Below are 17605 nucleotides of genomic sequence, written 5' to 3' on the forward strand. Positions count from 1 at the left end.
CTGGGGGCACTGTTATACAGTGGTTCTGCTCCTTCCTCCTGGGCTGTGTTCAGAAAGTGGTATTGAGGGATGAGTGTTTCGACCCCTGGGCCCTCACTTATGGGGTGCCTCAGGGTTCCGTCCTCTTTCCCATGCTTTTTAACATCTATATGAAGCTGCTGGGAGAGATCATCCCGGTTGGGGCTGGGTGTTCATCAGTTTGCAGATGATACCCAGCTCTACCTCTCTTTTAAATCAGAACCAGTGAAGGCGGCAAAGGTCCTGTGTGAGTGCCTGGAGGCAGTTGGTGGATGGATGGCGCTAACAGATTGAGGTTGAATCCTGACAAGACAGAAGTATTGTTTTTGGGGGGATGGGGTGGGTGGGTATTGAAGGACTCCCAGGTAACTGTGTCCCTGAGAGTGCTCAGCCTGGGAGTCATTTTGGACTCACAGCTGTCCATGGAGGTGCAGGCCAATTCTGTGTCCAGGGCAGCTGTCTACCAGCTCCATCTGGTATGCAGGCTGAGGCCGTACCTGCCCGCAGACTGTCATTAATGATCACTAACAGACTTACCATACCCATTAGCGAATCACCCATCCCACCCCCCAATTATATATAAGGGTCTGGTGACTTCTGTTTCAGTATATCTGAAGAAGTGTGCATGCACACAAAAGCTTATACCTAAAACTATTCAGTTGGTCTCTAAGGTGCTACATTAAATTTTTTAATTCTTTTGGAAGGATTCTTTTAAAGATTTTATTAGATCATATAACTTTCTTGAAAGACTTGATTCTTTTAAGGGAGTTTTTAGGTTTTTAACTTCTCTTTTTAAAGAATTGTTTTAATTTATTTTGACTACAGCAGACCAACATGGCTACCTACCTGAATCTCAGGGAGCTGTTAGATATCTTTTGTGCAGCAAAATATGCTGGGCTAGATGTTGGTCATCCCTGCCATGCTGGATACCAGAATAATGACTTTGAGTTGAAAGTGTGTGTGATACTGAACTTTCCCCACAGGTACAAAAATATACTCCAGCAAGTGAAGAGCATCTTTCTCCTGAGCTGCAAGAATGGCCAATGTATTCACCAAAACAGTCTGGTAGGCACAGCGATGGGTTTGTGCCTACCTCTTTATACCCTGGAAGCCTGTCATCAGGTTAGTTACAACATAAGAACTGTGTTTTGATTTGAAATCTTGAATCTTTGGTAAGCAGAGGCGCTATCAATTATGCTGTTATGGGATGCATTTTTTCTTGTTGAATGAACCTTCAGCACTTAATTAATGTATTGTTCCACAACCTATAGGTACGGTACCACGAAACATTGCACCATGTCCTGCAGTAACAGCTGTTATGAGAAATCCTGTTTACACTGCTTGGAGCCATAGAATTAACACCAGCAATTGCCCTTCTGTTGCCAGCCAGTATTGTTATCAGCATCTGCATCCCAGGTATGTAAAAAAAAGGAAAAAGGAAAAAAAGAAGCTTGCTGGATCTGACTGAAAGTCTAGCTGTTTTTCTGTTCTGCTTTCAGCAGTGTCCGAGCACAATTCAAAGTGTTGGTGCTGACCTTTAAAGCCCTAAACGGCCTCAGCCCAGTATACCTGAAGGAGTGTCTCCACTTCCAGCTAAAGTCCAGCTCCGAGGGCCTTCTGGCGGTTCCCTCACTGCAAGACGTGAGGTTACAGGGAACTAGGCATAGGGCCTTCTTGGTAGTGGTGCCCGCTCTGTGGAACGCCCTCCCATTAGATGTCAAGGAAATAAACTATCTGACTTTTAGAAGACATCTGAAGGCAACCCTGTATGGGGAAGTTTTTAATGTTTGATCTTTTATCGTGTTTTTAATATTCTGTTGGGAGCCGCCCACAGTAGCTGGGGAAACCCAGCCAGATAGACAGGGTATAAATAATAAATTACTATTATTATTGTTATATCCAACCAGATAGTACATGAAGGCCACCATTTTGTTTCCATTTATTTCTCCACAAGCAAATCGGTGAATCGTCTCCATTCTGCTGTTGTGTTCTGATCACTTTCATATGTCAGGATTGTGTCTTAACCACACATAGTGGGTGATTGGTGATTCTGAACTAGTTACACCCAGTTTTTCTATGTGTTGTAGTGCTCAACACCAGGGCCGTCTGAGTTTGGACCTGAGTCATAAGCACTCTAGTGAGTGTTCTGACAACTCACGCACAAGGTCATCGCATGGTTCAAATTCACTGCCTTCTAGCGCAAGACTTGGTAAGTGGCATTTCGGATTGGGCAATGCAGGCCATTTCTTTCCTTCCTAGGTTGGTGCAATTGAGGAAAAAATATTCAGCTTTCTCTCTAGCTATTGCTGCAAGATTCAGACTCTGTTCTCTGTCTTTGGCCGCTCAGAGACAGCCCATTAAAACTGCCAGGAATGCTGCTGCAGTGCTGTCATGCAGGTTTCTAGAATTCTCCCAAGTTAGTTCATGTACCAGCCTCCTATGAGACACAGGAGTGAATCATTGGGCTTGTGCAGCCCTTGTAAGGACAGTGTCGGGCTCCATGCACTGCCCATGTCATATTACAAGCCCACTGCACATGATTCCTTGTCTGAGTGAGTTTACATCCTTATCTAGAATTACAAAAGCTAGAACAGAGCAACGTCTCTTTAATTGTGCTTGAGGGAGTTGGCGATGACTTTCTTTGGTTTGTCCCAATTGCATTCTTCATACTGAGAAAGATGTGAGCCTCCATAGGCCCTTTCAGAATGAGTGGTGTGTGTTTGTAGCTAAAGACAGCAGTTTCTCGATAATACTGCGATGGGAACGGTCCTGTTTTTAAGAACAAAAAGGCTGTAAGGCAGGCATAGGCAAATTCGGCCCTCCAGATGGTTTGGGACTACAACTCCCATCATCCCTGACCACTGGTCCTGTTAGCTAGGGATGATGGGAGTTGTAGTCCCAAAACATCTGGAGGGCCAAGTTTGCCTATGCCTGTGTGCAGAACCCTTTCTTCAAATGTTTTTCTCCCAGCTGAGCACAGTTCCAGTATCTGAACTCAGCTGAGGAGGAAAGTATTTGGGAGCACTGGAAGAATGGCAGACGCAACTGATAGAATATATGGAACTGGCTGAGATGACCGGCAGAATCCGAGACCTGGGAGAGGAGAAGGTTGAAGAAGATTGGAAGAAATTCAAGATTTATCTACAGAAACAGTGTAATCTGGTTGAATGTTAAGAAGGATGCTAGATCATAAATAATTTGGCACCACTAAATTAGATGGAGTTATGAGTTTGAGTAAGATTTAGGGAGAAGTTTTCTTTCTTCTTTCGGATAATTATTGGATTATATTTAAAATTTTAGGGACTTGAAAATAGGGCATTTGAAATCAGAGAAGTAATAAGAGAAAGTAAGATATGAAGATTGGAAATAAGGTGATAAATTGCTGGGAAATATTATTGGGATGAAAGTGGGAGCGGGAGACGTGAGGGAGTCCAAAGAGGTTATGAAACTATGTTAAAACATATGTGACATTGTTGGTTTTGGTGTATTGTATTTTAAAAATGCTAATAAAAAAATATTATAAAAAAAAGTATTTGGGAGAAGGATAGCAGTGAGGGGACAATGGTGCCCCATTCCTTACCCATACATTCCTTTTGGTTTCGTATTTTTTTAAAAAAAGATGTCCCCCATGTGACTGATATATCTCCATTTAACTACCAGAGGATGTAGTTAAGATTTTTCTCTGAAATAATAAAGCTTGTTCCAGAGGACCACTTTATATTGCTACAGCAGAAATCTCCTGTGGAATTCAGGGCCTAAAAGAGTTTATCTCCTCTTTCTTCTTAATCCTGACTCTTTTTCCTTTTTCCTTTAAAGTAGGTTCTTCCAGCAACTTGCAATATAGGACAGAACGAATAAAAATACCATGGACGCCAAGGTACCCGAGGTCCGTCATTGGCTCTGATAGGGGTAATTTATTTATTTATTTATATCATTTCTTTCTTGGGAATTACTGCATGAATGGAGAGTTCTGCGTTCCAGCTAGTAGATTTTTGTCAGTGTTTAGAGCAGGAAACCCTCCCACCTTTGGTGGGGGCCCCGGGGTCACATTTGGAAATCTAAGAAACTGTCATGGGTACCACAACATAGCCATATTGTAGAAGAAAAACACAGTAATGGGATGAGAAAAGCCTCCTCCCCGAAGCACCAGGTAAAACACCCATTTCACAAATACAACACAGGCGCAAAGAGAGGCGACCCCCAAATTAAAAAAACAAAACAGACAAGACCCTGATTTATTTATTTTTTAATTGAGAGGGTTAGGAAGGGGAGCTCAAGGGGGAGTCTGAGGCTACCACGGTGAACATTGAGCACCCCACATTTTGAGCAAGGACATGCCCCCATCCCATATTTCTAGTGCATGCATATTAAAAATGTTCTCTCTACCCCCTCAACCTCTCAGTGTTAGTATGAAAACCCTCCAAAAAAAATTCATTAGAGCATTTATTATTTTATTTTTAATTTATTTATTTGGTTTTTCAGCTTATAATTTTACAGTCACATATCCAACATACAACATAGAAACAAGATTCCAGAGAATCTCCTGGACTTCCCTCCTCCCCTTTGTGGGTCCTATTGTTAATCGTTTCCTCCTGCGTCTTTTATGATAATCCAAATCTTTTACCTCTCCATTGTGTCCAAAATTCACCTTTAAACTACAAGTGATATTCTAATCCAATTAACTGTTTACAATGGTATTTAAGAAAAGTTATAAATTTTCCCCATTTCCCATCATATCCTAGTGGTGGGGTAGTCTTCAAATAGTGCACATAATTTAACATTTAGGTGCTGTTCTTGTTGGAAGCCCACTATTAAAAACACTTGGAAGCCAATGTAAAGTAACGGTGTGACTTCCCCGATAACTTTTGCAACACATCCAACTGCCATGGCTGCTCCTGTGCTGTTCTATACAGGTTCACTGTCTCATTCCGAATGTAGCAGCCCCAGCCTGGTAACCCCACCGCAGTCGCCGCTTAACCTGGAGACCTCATCCTTTGCCAGTAGCCAGTCGCAGAACTCGCTTTCCACCCTGCCCAGGATCTCGGTGAGCCCAGTATCTGTAGGGCAACGTCGAAAAGACAAGTAAGTTATTCTGTAAATGTCTTAGGTAGGGCTAGTTGTAATAGTGACTAAATGTGTAAATGGAAAGAAAAAAAAGAAAGGGGGAAAATGTGCTAAGTATAGAAACTGCAGCCTTCTAGACCAGTAGCCTTCAGCCCTTTTTCAAGCTGGATTTGCCTTTGACCCCAACCTGCAAAATTTGACTGATTGTCCCCCACCCCATCCCAGTCCCTACTATCTATGCTACCTTTCTGCTCCTCTCTTCCGTGTCCCCTGGCTGTCCTTGTGCCCACAAACTTTCTGCTTTGCATTCTTTTTTCTTAAAAAAATGGGGAAAAGCGGCAAAGGTGTGGGTTGGACCCCTGGTGCAGCCCACATTAGGGTGGCCCAGTTGTTGAGGACCAATGTTCCAGAGAGCAGTCCCTCCCAGAAAAGTTACAGGTGCCAGGTCACATAGATGATGCCCCCCCTTCTGGCAGCAAACACAACAAGGAATGCGTTAACAGCTTATGTGGGTTTGCTTCATGATTGCTCTTGAATTGACTGTTCCATTTTGGAGATTCTTTCACTTAACAGCACATGGCCAGTATGATGAGCCAATGGAAAGAAGAGAGAGAACTGCATGGGGAGGGGGAGGCAGCTGCTTCTGAATGAAGACATACGTGTGTGCGACCTTTAATTCTTGCAGGGTTGAGCAGCATGTGAAGAGGCTTCACTCTTGCGCTGTAGAAAAGAAGGACCGCGACCAGGGCATTCCTGACTTTATTGCGGTCAAAGGATAGGGTGACCAGTGATCCATGCATAATCCGTTGCAAATAAAACAATTTCTGGGTAGCGGAAGGGTGAAAGGCAGTAGTACGATCTGAACCGTGATAACACCCCTTTCTGTGACACATGAAACAGAAAGGTCTGGCAACTCTGATCTGCCCCATCTTTTCTGCTTCAGGGATGAGTATGATAAGATGTTAGTGCTGTGCTGAGTATTACCCCCCCCCCCAAAAAAAATTCTGTACTTAAGGTTAAGTAGGTGCTATGTAAACTCATGGCAAAGCTCCCAAAGGAGCTGACTGCATCTGAGCAAAGCTTTTCCAGGGAATATGAAAGATTCTTCCAAAAAGATTCATGACAAAATTCAGAATCGCAGAGACTCGCCTGTCATCACACTGAGCAAAGGCAGTGGTGTCCCTTTCTAATCATGACCAAATCTGTGAAGCTCCCGTTCATAGCATTGAAAGGTGCATGGAGGGACAGAAGCAGCTTACAGATTGGTGGATTTTGGAGCATATTCATTAATCTGTGAATGGGTTGGCTGGTGGTCTTCCCCAGCTGCCCAACCCCCAATAATATTGGAGAAAGGTGCCGTATATACCAAGGGCTGGGTCGTACATGAGGCTATAGCGCTTGGGGCTGCCAGTGGACTCTCATGCAGGCCAACTGTAGTAGAGGCTTCTATCTCCGGTCACAAGAGTATTATTATTAATAATAATTATTATTCACTACAGGCCTGTCTGCTACTCTCACAAAAACAATACTTTGGAAATAACGTTTATAAAGCACACCCCTCTTTTTTCATTTTGTTTTCCAAAAAAGCACCTACGCAAAGACAGTTTTGCCCAGAAACCAGGCCAGGTCTGGCTTCTCTGGCATGAGCAGCTCATGCATGTGTTTAATAGAAATGTATCATGTACTCTATTCACTATGTTCATTCTTCGTACAAGAGTACCCACAAGAGTACAAGTGCCTTAGAGCTGATATCAAGAGTCTGTGGTTAATCTTGCACCTTGGGGAGAGGGGGGAATTGGAGTAAAAAGCCAAACAGTTTGCTGGGAGCTGTCACCCAACCACCCACTGAGTGGACACTTCCCTGTGCAAACAGCAAGATGGCTGAGAAAGCTGCGGCTTCCTTCCCTGCCAATAGTGGAAGTTTAGCCCAGGGTTTTGCATGCCTGCAACTACCCAAAGTCAAGAGGTTGGGGGCCTTTGTGCCATATGCATGTGAATGGTGCATGCATCGCAGCCACTAGGAGTTGTCAGTCAAACAGTTGACACAAACCAGGGTTGAGCTGCGTTTGGTAGGAAATTGGTACCAAGGCTTGACTTGCACTTTTCATGGGGCTTGATTTCTGGTCTCAATTTAGTCTCTGTTGTTACTATCTCTCTTTCTAAGTGTTTCTTCTTCTCTTCCTTTCTGCACCCCTCTGCATCTTTCAGATATTTGTTCCGTAATAGGTCTTTTCTGAGAATCCCTGTGGCTCCTAGGCCAAGGTTCTGTTCACTAAGGAGTTTGAGGTTGGCTTGATATAAAGGTTGTCCTTCTCAAGCAGTATTTGCGCACCTTCCCCGTGCTATTTACATGTTTGGATAATTCCCCCCAAAGGAAAAATTGCATGGTAATTGCAATCCTACCATGCAAGCTGCCATTTTTAATGGCTTGACCATTTTTAATGGTTTGGTTTTTTTTTTACAGCTGCTTAATTTTCATTGACTAATGTTGTGTTCCCTGCATACAGATATTAAATATTGGTATTGTGCTTTCCTTGCCCTTGCCTTACCATGTTATATTTATGTTTGTTGCCTCTTAAGGATCTCACATTTCTTTGTAAATTGGCGTAAGGCTTCCTTCTAAAACATTTTCTAAAATGCATATTATATATGTTCGCTTACCTATATATAATATGGATAAAGGTGTGTTTTGTTTCAAACTCATCATTTAATTTCTACTTCTTGTGTTTTAATTTTCTTCCCTCCCTTTTTGTTGTTCTCTCTAAATGCATTTAAAATGTTCGTTTTTATTGATTTGGCCACCATACATTGCATGATGGTGTTAAGGCAATGCTGCTTCTTGCAGCATTTCTTTTTTTAAGGTGGTCTTCTGCTTTTAAGGGTTAGGGTGGGAATGAGTAGTGCATGTCTTTTGCCTAATTTGTTCCGTTTTGTGTGGGGTGTCCATGGTTTGATGGTTCCTCCTTCTCATTTCCTCCCAAAGGCCTTATATGGAAGAACCGCGGCATGTCAAAGTGCAGAAGGGTTCAGAGCCACTAGGAATCTCCATTGTATGTGGTGAAAATGGTGGGATCTTTGTCTCTAAAGTGACTGGTGGCAGCATCGCCCATCAGGCTGGCCTTGAATATGGTGACCAGTTACTGGAGGTAAAGGTTTTCTGACCTTTGTAAGCTGACCAATGCTGCTATTTCTACACCGGGGGCAGATTGCTCCAAATGGTTTAGATGCTGGCATTTACAAATTGCCAATTGTATTTGCGGATCAACTTGTTTTCATAAAGAGAATGGATATCACAATGTACTTAGTGTGTTGCTATTTCTACAGTAGCCTGAAATTGCCACCTACAAACACAGGAAATGAGCCAATCTGGGGAAAACAGGGATTTGGGTCTGTATCGCCCATTGGAGGAGCAGCAACCTGCTCTGGGTCTCCAATGAGTATTCCTGCATGTTAACACACATTTAGAAATATGCGTTGCCACATTCACACATTGCACTTTTGAATTAAGCTGTAATGTGAGAATCCTAAAAGATGGGGGTGGGAGCTTCCTTTGACTTACCCCCTTGCTAAGTTGTCTGGCATGTTTGCAATCATATTTCACAACATTGCTGTCTTGGATGCCTAAAAGAAGAGCATGGGGGTCCCACAAAGTTGTTACTCATATTGGCGTAATCCAACAGGAGGAAACAAAGCCAGTCAAATTGTCATCAGAAGTGCTCATCCTCTTTCACTCACCTATTCAGCTTCCAAATGTATGATGTTCATTGCTGGCTACTGGATCAAATTTCGGCCTGGACAAATGTTCAAAGAGCACCTATTTGGATCAGAGGGATTGTCCACAAGGCTTGTGTTTCCACGTACTCTTGAATTTACTTAAAATTTAAAGGTTAATTAGTCTTTGGTATCCCACCAGCCTCAGAAAATAGCTAATCAAATTTGAAATGCATTTACTTCATTGTATGTGGGTTTAAAATGTTTCTTATGTAAAAAGCTGGTTTTTTATTTAAAAAAAATACTATTTAGTAAAACCTTTCTGTACTTAAGTAGGTCAGTAAGTTATCCACTTACAGAGCAGTCAGGTCAAATTGTCGAGATTTTATGATGGCATTGATTTTTTCTTCAAAGTGGTAATTAAATAATATAGAATCAGTAATGGCATTCCTGTCCACCCTGACTTGAACTCAACAAATATCTTGTGCTACAGATCCAATAAATCGGGGCGGGGGATCAAATTTCAAAAAGCAATATGAAGTTAAATGGGGAAATCTATACTTATTTCATCAGCAGGAATGTGCTGCTGAATGCATGTGTCTTCCTCCTCCTCCCACAGTTTAATGGAATAAATCTGCGGAATGCTACAGAACAGCAAGCACGGCTCATCATCGGACAGCAGTGTGACACCATAACTATTCTAGCACAATATAACCTACACATGTTCCAACTTGGCAATCACTCACGATCAAGGTAAGCTTGGTTAGCCCTTATCCAGGATGGCCTACGCCGTGTGAACTGATAGTTTTTGCTTTCTCGGATCAGGCATTTGGAGGCTGGCAGATAGCTGTAATTGTTAATCTTCCTTAGTTGTGGTTTGCTATGATGTTTGAATTGAACCACTGTGAAATACATATTCTCCCTGAGGACGACTGGTGGGAAGAGTGCATATTGTTTTCCATGTCAACAACCCCAGGCTGAACCTCCTTACTGGGTGTCGAAACCAAGAGCCAATCACAACACTTGTCTGAAGCAGTGAAAGGGTGTGTGGGAGGATGGGATTCTTGACAGCAAATTTATATGTTACACAGGAAGTAAATGTATTTTTAGGTACCTCTCACCTGTTTTGGAATCCAGTTCACAGGAGCAGATTCCATCCCACCAGCACCCAGGACATTCCACAGAGCTCCTGCCATCTACACCAACCAACCCTTCCTTGTCCAGGCTACTGCAGTTGTGCCTTGCTCACTCTGAGACCGGCTGCTTTTGTCTGCTGGAGGAGAACAGCTGATCCCAGAATAAGCAAGATGCAAGTCACTTCAGCTGCTAGCCAGGACCAGGATAGATCTATATTCTATAGGCAGCAGGGGCAGTCATCCTTAAGCTTTTGGAGCAGGTTGTGAATGAAAATCTAAGCACCCATTTAAATATCTAAATATCTGAAACTGTTTAGATATAATGCAGTCGATCAGCTTTTAATTTTTCTGGTATTCTTCTTCTTCCTTCTGCTAACTTGAGCTCCCGGCTAGAACCCGTGAGCAGCCATTCCACTCCACAAGGCAGCGGAGCTGCAACCCCTGACAGCCATTCCATAATTGATACTGTGAGCGAACAGGATGAAGGGACCATGACGCCTCCATCCAAGCAGACCACCCCAACCACCAGTCCCCGCAATTCAATCAGGTAACCTGCTTCCTCATTTCACTTCATGAAGATTCTTCCTTTCTCTTTCTCTTTCTCTTTCTCTTTCTCTTTCTCTTTCTCTGCATCTTTGGGGTTGGGCAGCTGCTTCTAGACTTATTCAAGGGGAGTGGGGTTGAAAGCTGAGTGCCAAATTTGAAAGCAAGGGCTCCACTTCTAGAAGGAGCTTGGTCCTCACATTGCTCTTCTCCAGGGCCAAGCAATTCAGCACGAGGGAGTAGGATCTCCCAAGAGGAACACTGAATCTAGATCCATGGTGGCAGTGCTATTCTTCTAGAAAAACAGGTGTTGGAACTCACCATGAATGCCTCCCTTATTCTTTTATAATGGCAATGGTGCCCACCTGAGAGATGCTGGTACTGAGTTCTGGCAAGTTCTTGCTGGGGGAAAAAAAGCCCTGCATGGAGGAAAGGAGTCGATTCCTTCTTGCCAAATAATGCCACAGATTGGGGCAGCTGGGACATCTTTGGGGCCTCTCTTGCTGAGAGCTGAGAGATAGCAAGGGAACAGGGGTTAAAGGCTGGCTGGAGCTGAGGGTTTGGAGGAGCAGGACCTGATGAGGATCAGCTTGTCAAACAGGCCTTGGGTGTCTTTTCTTTGTCTCTTGCCATTGAAAGGAATTCTGTAGACACCAGCAAGAGGACACCTGAACCTAGAACAGTTACAATTAAGAAGTCCCAAGTGGAACTCGGAATCCAGATCTGTGGTGGAAACCTACATGGTATTTTTGTGTCCGATGTAGAAGATGACAGCCCTGCCAAAGGACCTGATGGGCTGGTGCTTGGGGACATGATACTTGAGGTAAGCAGTAGATAGAAAAGGAAGGTGGTTGGTGGTTCAAACTCTTGCAGAATCTGTGGATGCAAAACACATCCATATTTTCCCCCATGAAAGGGGAAGCAGCTTGGGTTTTTTGTTTTTAGTGGACAAAAATACAGTAGTTAGCAAGGAAAGGGGTATTCATCCCTTGTTTTCTTCCTCTTCTCATGCACCCACATGCCACCGCCACTCCAGCTGATCCTTCATTTGAGATTCCAGGATGCTGCTAGTGCTTTTGGAGAGGAAAAATAAAATACCATAAGGAAAAATAATCGTACAACTACATCTGATATGTAGTCTGGCCCTCAAATATTCTAGTGTGATGAGGAAGGTTCAGATAAGCAGGAAATCTATTAGGTCTCAGTTGGAAAATGTACAAAATTTGAGGTGGAATGTCACCTGAGACCAGCAAGGATGCTTAAGATTCAGAGCAGTGATGCATGGATGAAATATGGCCTAGACATTCTCCAATGAATGACGTTTCTGAAAACTTGTGCTGCCCAGCTGTATTATTGGACTGGGTTGCCATTTCCCCATTTTTCCATTAGCGAAGACGCTGGGTTCTTAATGCAATGTGAATGTATTCCCTTTCCCCCTGTTTTGGCATAGTCAGGCTCTCTGGTCCCACATAACATCCTTTTCATTGTTTGGTTTGTTGGACGCGTGCATCCGATTGGAGATTTCAAGTCTTTTTGTTTCTTCTGCTCCCCCCGCCCCCCCCCCCCAGTATGGATCTGTTGACATGCGGAACAAAACAGCCGAAGAAGCTTATCTTGAAATGCTCAAGCCAGGTGAAAATGTTAGAATAAAGGCTCAGTACAGAATAGAAGAATTCAACAAGATCAAAGAGTTACCCGGAGATGGATTCTATGTTAGGTATGTAAAAGTTCAGTCGGTAAACCAGGAATCTATTCATCTGCTACAACTGTGGGCTAATTCACACAGATATGAGCATCTCTTGAACTTTCATCACTTGATGGCTTGCGGATGAATTTGTAAATTGGCTGTGTTGAAAACATTGTGTACATTGTGTTTGAACTGACAATAGGGAACAGGACAGCTCTGTCTCTAGTGACTTAATCTGCAATGGTTTATTTGCACATAAAAGTTGTCACTTGATGCTATAGTCAACAGAAGCGAACATGCATCCCACTTTTATGAATACAGCTCAAGAGCACACCAACAAAATTGGCATCAAATGTTCAGTCACAATAAGGCAAACTGTATTTGTGGTGATTCCATGCTTCCTTTTCAATGAATTTGATAATCTCCCCTCTAATTACCTGAAGGATAGATATCCTATGATTAGGGAAGTGGGCCTTAGGCTCAGCACAGCCCTGTTAAGGATTCTTGAATGATTCCATAGCCTGTAAAATTGAATATTATTAATCTACCTCCCAGAGATTTGTGAAGATGACTAAGTATCAGAGAGAGCACTTCCTTAAAAAAGAGAAAAAGATAAGTGAGCCAGCAGTTTTCTGGTTCAAAGCTTATCTCAGTCATGAACTCCTTGAATACCCTTAAGTAATTTTAGGCACACAATTAAATAACGTGTATTTAATAATATAAACTATTGAAGAAACTAAGTAAAATTCCCAGCCTCTGTACCTCACCAGGATCTGTGATATTTTGCTGGACTGCCTTTTAACAGATGGCTCTAATGTGAAGCACAGGGGTAAAATAATAGAATCGTAGAATTGTGGAGTTGGAAGGGACCCTAAGAATCATTTAGTCCAACCCCCTGCAATGCAGGAATATCCTGCTGTCCCATATGGGGATTGAACCTGCAACCTTGATGTTATCAGCACCATGCTCTAACCAGCTGAGCCATCCAGAGCATGTATTACATGCCCTGAAGCACAATGATACAGTGGTGAAGCATAGCTCTAAGGGTTGGGTCTGGACTATGTTAGTTGAACTTGGGTCCCATTGAGATAAAATTAGTCATGACTTCCTCAACTCCCATTGAAATCAATGGGAATTAAGTTCATCCATCCCATTAACAATATAAATATACACCCCAGGTAGATAAAGGCTGTGGGCAATCATGTCCACATCAGCCCTGGAACTGGTCGCCTCCTACTTGGGATTCTTGAAATGGCTGTAGAGGGAGAAGTGGGAGCTTTAAGTTACTACTCTGTTGACCAGGTATGAGAAGAAGAAGTATTTATTTCTCCCAGGCCTTGCCATTCCACAGGCTCCTTACTGCCTACTAGTTGCAAGGACTGACATGCCCTCTCTGTTCTGAACCTGAGGACACCGCTGAGGCTCAAGTATGCATAGTCCCAAGGAGCTCAACTCGGCAAAGTCCCAGCCTCAAATCTGGAGGTTCCTGGTTCACACCCTGGAAACTCTGATATAAAGCATTGTTAAAATAAAAAGCGTAAATATGTACAATTTTTTTGGCAGAGGGTTTTTAAGGAGATAACAGAAATCTCTGGGTTAAAGCTGGCTGAAAGTCCAGAGATAGCATTATTATCAATTTATGATGGGATGGAAGGTTTACAAGCTATGAAGGACTTGCTCACAAATTTATTGACAGCTGCGCAAATTACTATAGCTAGGAAGTAGAAGGGGCAAGCAAAATATAAAATGGAAGAATGGTATAAAGAGATGAGGGATATTGCTATTAATGATAAATTAACACGTGCCATTAAGGTAAGACAGGAAATATGCAGGAGGAATGATTTAAGGAGATATGGAGGGTGTTTGCAGAATTTGTACTGTTAAAATGGAAAGGGGTCAAACCATTGCAAGAGGTGTTGAAATTTTGGGAGATTGGATAGTTACAATGGAATGGTCTCTGTGGTGGGGTGCACATTTTTATTCTTATTTATTTATGATTATTATTTTGTCAAAAAAGAAAAGAAAAATTTAAAAAACAAATAATATAAAATAAAAGGGTCTCTTCATCTCTCTATTTTTGCAGGGCACTTTATGACCGCATGGCAGAAGTGGAGCAGGACTTGAGCTTCAAGAAGGATGACATTTTGTACGTCGATGACACTCTGCCGCAGGGGAACTTTGGCTGCTGGATGGCGTGGCAGCTGGATGAAAACGCCCAAAAGCTGGAAAGAGGACAGATTCCCAGCAAATACATGTAATTAAATCTCTGAGATACAAGTGGCGTTTGCCTCATTGCTAAAAGGAGGCAGTTACGATGAAGTATGAACAAAAGCCAAGTGTTTCGTTCTTCAAAGCTTTGTAGTTAATGCTGGAGGGGGGGGTATTAAGTTTCCTAATCAAGTTACTTGAGAGAGGTGGCATGTTTTAATAACTCTCAATTAAAATAAACTATTCCGTCAAGTCATTTTTAGTACTGCTGATGGTTGCCTACTTCCTAAAAATGGAAAGGACTTTGTTTTTGTGCTTTTATTCCGGGACAGCCTAAGTGGCTTCCCGTTGTCATGCCGCAGCACTTTTAGACAGGGATGGATGGCATCCATATTTAATTTTGGTCCATGGGTTGGAACATAAGAGAACACCACATTTCCCCCTTTAATCCACCAAATTAATGCTTGCTTTTTAATAAAGATCAAGGAGATCAAGATCAAGGGGCAGAATTGGGCACTGCTGCCTCAGCTAAGATCCTGATGTCATGGTGTATATGCAGCCAATTGGTGGAGGGGGATGTCCCTCATTCTGGCTGCCAGCTTATACTTTTTTTGGTTTTCACTCACTCTCAGGTCTTTGACTTGATCATATCATTCTCTTTCTCCCTCTTTGCAATAGCATTTCACCAACCTTCTCACTTCATTTCCCTCCATCTTACCTTGGAACTGTAGAATCTTGGGGTTCTAGTGTGGCCATACCTGCTCTCCTCTTTTCTATGGGACTCTATTATTCTTACTATTTTTTAATTCTTCACTTTGTGCTTCAAGTTTCTATATCTGCCCACTTAGATGACCACCACACACTGAACAGAAGCTTCCTCCAGACAAACCATGAGTAAGGAGTCTTAATTACAGCTCATGGTTTGTCTGTAGTGAGACGTGCCACAAGCCTAGGTTGGGTGCAGAGGCCACAGTCTTCACCCCAGGAATCCTTGTGTTTGCTCGATTGTGGTAAGTCATGGCTTATGTCCTCAAGTCAACTACAGACGACCCCATAGCGAGGCCTGTCTCAAGATCCAATGTTGGTTTTACTGCTACCTGTATTCTGTTTGAGAGCATTTCAGACTTTGCCCAATTAAGTCCACAATCTCTTTGCAGGATGGAGCAGGAGTTCTACAGGAGGCACAGCATGTCCGAAGCTAAAGATGAAAACAGCTCTGCAAAGACATCATCGGCAGCAGCTCGGAGGTCGTTCTTTAGGAGGAAGCACAAGCACAAACGCAGCGGGTCCAAAGATGGAAAGGAACTGCTAGCCCTTGACACCATCAGCACAGACTCCATCCCTTTTTTGGATGGCAAGTGTCTTAACTGAATTTGCTTATCCCACAACAAAATGATCTAGGTTTATTTGCACATTGGTAAAGGAGGGCCTTCATGGGACGTGGGTGGTGCTGTGGTCTAAACCACAGAGCCTAGGGCTTGCCGATCAGAAGGTCGGTGGTTCGAATCCCCGCAACAGGGTCAGCTCCCGTTGATTGGTCCCAGCTCCTGCCCCCTAGCAGTTTGAAAGCAAGTAGTGCAAGTAGATAAATAGGTACCGCTCCAGCGGGAAGCTAAACGGCATTTCCGTGCGCTGCTCTGGTTCGCCGGAAACAGCTTAGTGATGCTGGCCACAGGAGCTGTCTGCGTACAAACGCCGGCTCCCTTGGCCTATAGAGTGATATGAGCGCGTAACCCCAGAGTCGTCCATGACTGGACCAAACGGTCAGGGGTACCTTTACCTTTAAAGGAGGGCCCTATGACTGGGTTTCAGAACAAAACGAAACAGAGGAGTTGAGGCAAGGGTGAGCGGAGGAGAGTCAGCCTGCCATATCCGCTGCATGTTCAAAGCTGTTTGGTGCTACCCAAATGCCAGACTCGTAATCTGGGGAACCGGGTTTGTGTCTCCGCTCCTCTACATGCAGCTGCTGGGTGACCTTGGGCTATAGTCACACTTCTCTGAAGTCTCTCAGCCCCACTCACCTCACAGAGTGTTTGTTGTGGGGGAGGAAGGGAAAGGAGAATGTTAGCCACTTTGAGACTCCTTCAGGTAGTTCTAAAGCAGGATATCAAATCCAAACTCTTCTTCTTCTTCTCTCACACATTTAATCTTTTACATACAAGACTGATTGGTATGTCCCATAACCCTTCTTAAAGTATATTCCACATGTCCCCATAAATCTGCTACTCACAGTAGCTAAGAAGTATGGATTTGGATCATTAGCTATAGAACATGGAGTGTCTCCAGTTGTTCCCAATGAACTTTTTCTGTATTATCTGTTCAGGCTTTGGTTTTTTCAATTCAGATTTTGTATTGTTAGAGAATTCAGATTCACAATTTCCAGACAGCGACTGTCCCACACCTCAGTTACCTTCACTATCATGGGCCCTTGAGCTGTTGCATTTATTTATTTATTTATTTATTTATTTATTTATTTTCCGGATCATGTAAGCAACTCTCCGTTTCTCTCCAGATTCTGTAAACCTTGCTTATCAACGAGTCCAGAAAGTGGACTGCACGTCTCCCAGGCCTGTGCTTATTCTAGGGCCATTACTTGATGCTGTGAAGGACATGCTAGTCAAGGAATCTCCAGGAAAATTTTGTCGGTGTCCTCTAGGTAAATATGCAAGCACTTGAAGGTCCTCTAGTAATAAAAAGTTGGTCTCCAGAGGGAGCAGTAGAAAAACAATGGTTGCTTAGGTGTTATGGGTAATTTAGGTGACACACATCCTCTATCAGCAAGAATTCCCTTCTAATAGACCTCTTTTCCTTTGCCCATTTGCCCATTGTGCTGCTCTGCGTTCTCAGGTATTCTTTCCTCCTCTCCCTCTTTGGCTTATAATTCTTCCTTCTCTTTCCTCTAAGTCTCTTCTCCTTACTGTACTATTCTCCCCTACAGCACACAGAGGAAACAAACCACAATACCCAGTTTAGTGTTATCTCCAAACCAGAGATTGTTGTTGTTTTTCACTCCCAACAAACTTGGATCAGTAATCTAAGAACAGGCATGGGCTATGTATTGTTGGGAGGGAAACAAATAATGATCCCTGGTTTGGGACAGAGCACTTGATCCAAGAGTCGTCTTTTGTTTCTTTCCAGTGTGTATAGGGAAGACACAGACCAGAAAGACTCAATTGTGGGAAATTGCTAAATATGAGTTGTGAACAACGTCATTACCTTGTTTTCAATTCGAAAGGAA

General features: G+C 43.1%; 1 protein-coding gene across 14 annotated transcripts in view; it reads left to right on the plus strand.

Annotated features, from left to right (window-relative positions):
* DLG5 (discs large MAGUK scaffold protein 5) overlaps positions 1-17605 on the plus strand; it is a 139979-nt gene that overhangs the window by 71086 nt on the left and 51288 nt on the right. For 6 of the 14 annotated variants that reach the window (XM_081913422.1, XM_081913432.1, XM_081913419.1 and 3 more), the window contains exons 17-30: positions 1002-1140; positions 1290-1434; positions 2106-2227; positions 3835-3927; positions 4932-5100; positions 7291-7368; positions 8066-8228; positions 9413-9546; positions 10312-10476; positions 11112-11295; positions 12041-12189; positions 14243-14413; positions 15525-15721; positions 16880-17023. In XM_081913422.1, coding sequence (XP_081769548.1) covers positions 1002-1140; positions 1290-1434; positions 2106-2227; positions 3835-3927; positions 4932-5100; positions 7291-7368; positions 8066-8228; positions 9413-9546; positions 10312-10476; positions 11112-11295; positions 12041-12189; positions 14243-14413; positions 15525-15721; positions 16880-17023 — 2053 coding nt within the window. The remainder of the gene's footprint in view (positions 1-1001; positions 1141-1289; positions 1435-2105; positions 2228-3834; positions 3928-4931; positions 5101-7290; positions 7369-8065; positions 8229-9412; positions 9547-10311; positions 10477-11111; positions 11296-12040; positions 12190-14242; positions 14414-15524; positions 15722-16879; positions 17024-17605) is intronic. The other 8 variants (XM_081913425.1, XM_081913427.1, XM_081913428.1 and 5 more) reach the window with 5 other exon arrangements.

This window comes from Podarcis melisellensis (genome assembly GCF_964234715.1).
Source record: "Podarcis melisellensis genome assembly, chromosome: 5".
Lineage (NCBI taxonomy): Eukaryota > Metazoa > Chordata > Lepidosauria > Squamata > Lacertidae > Podarcis > Podarcis melisellensis.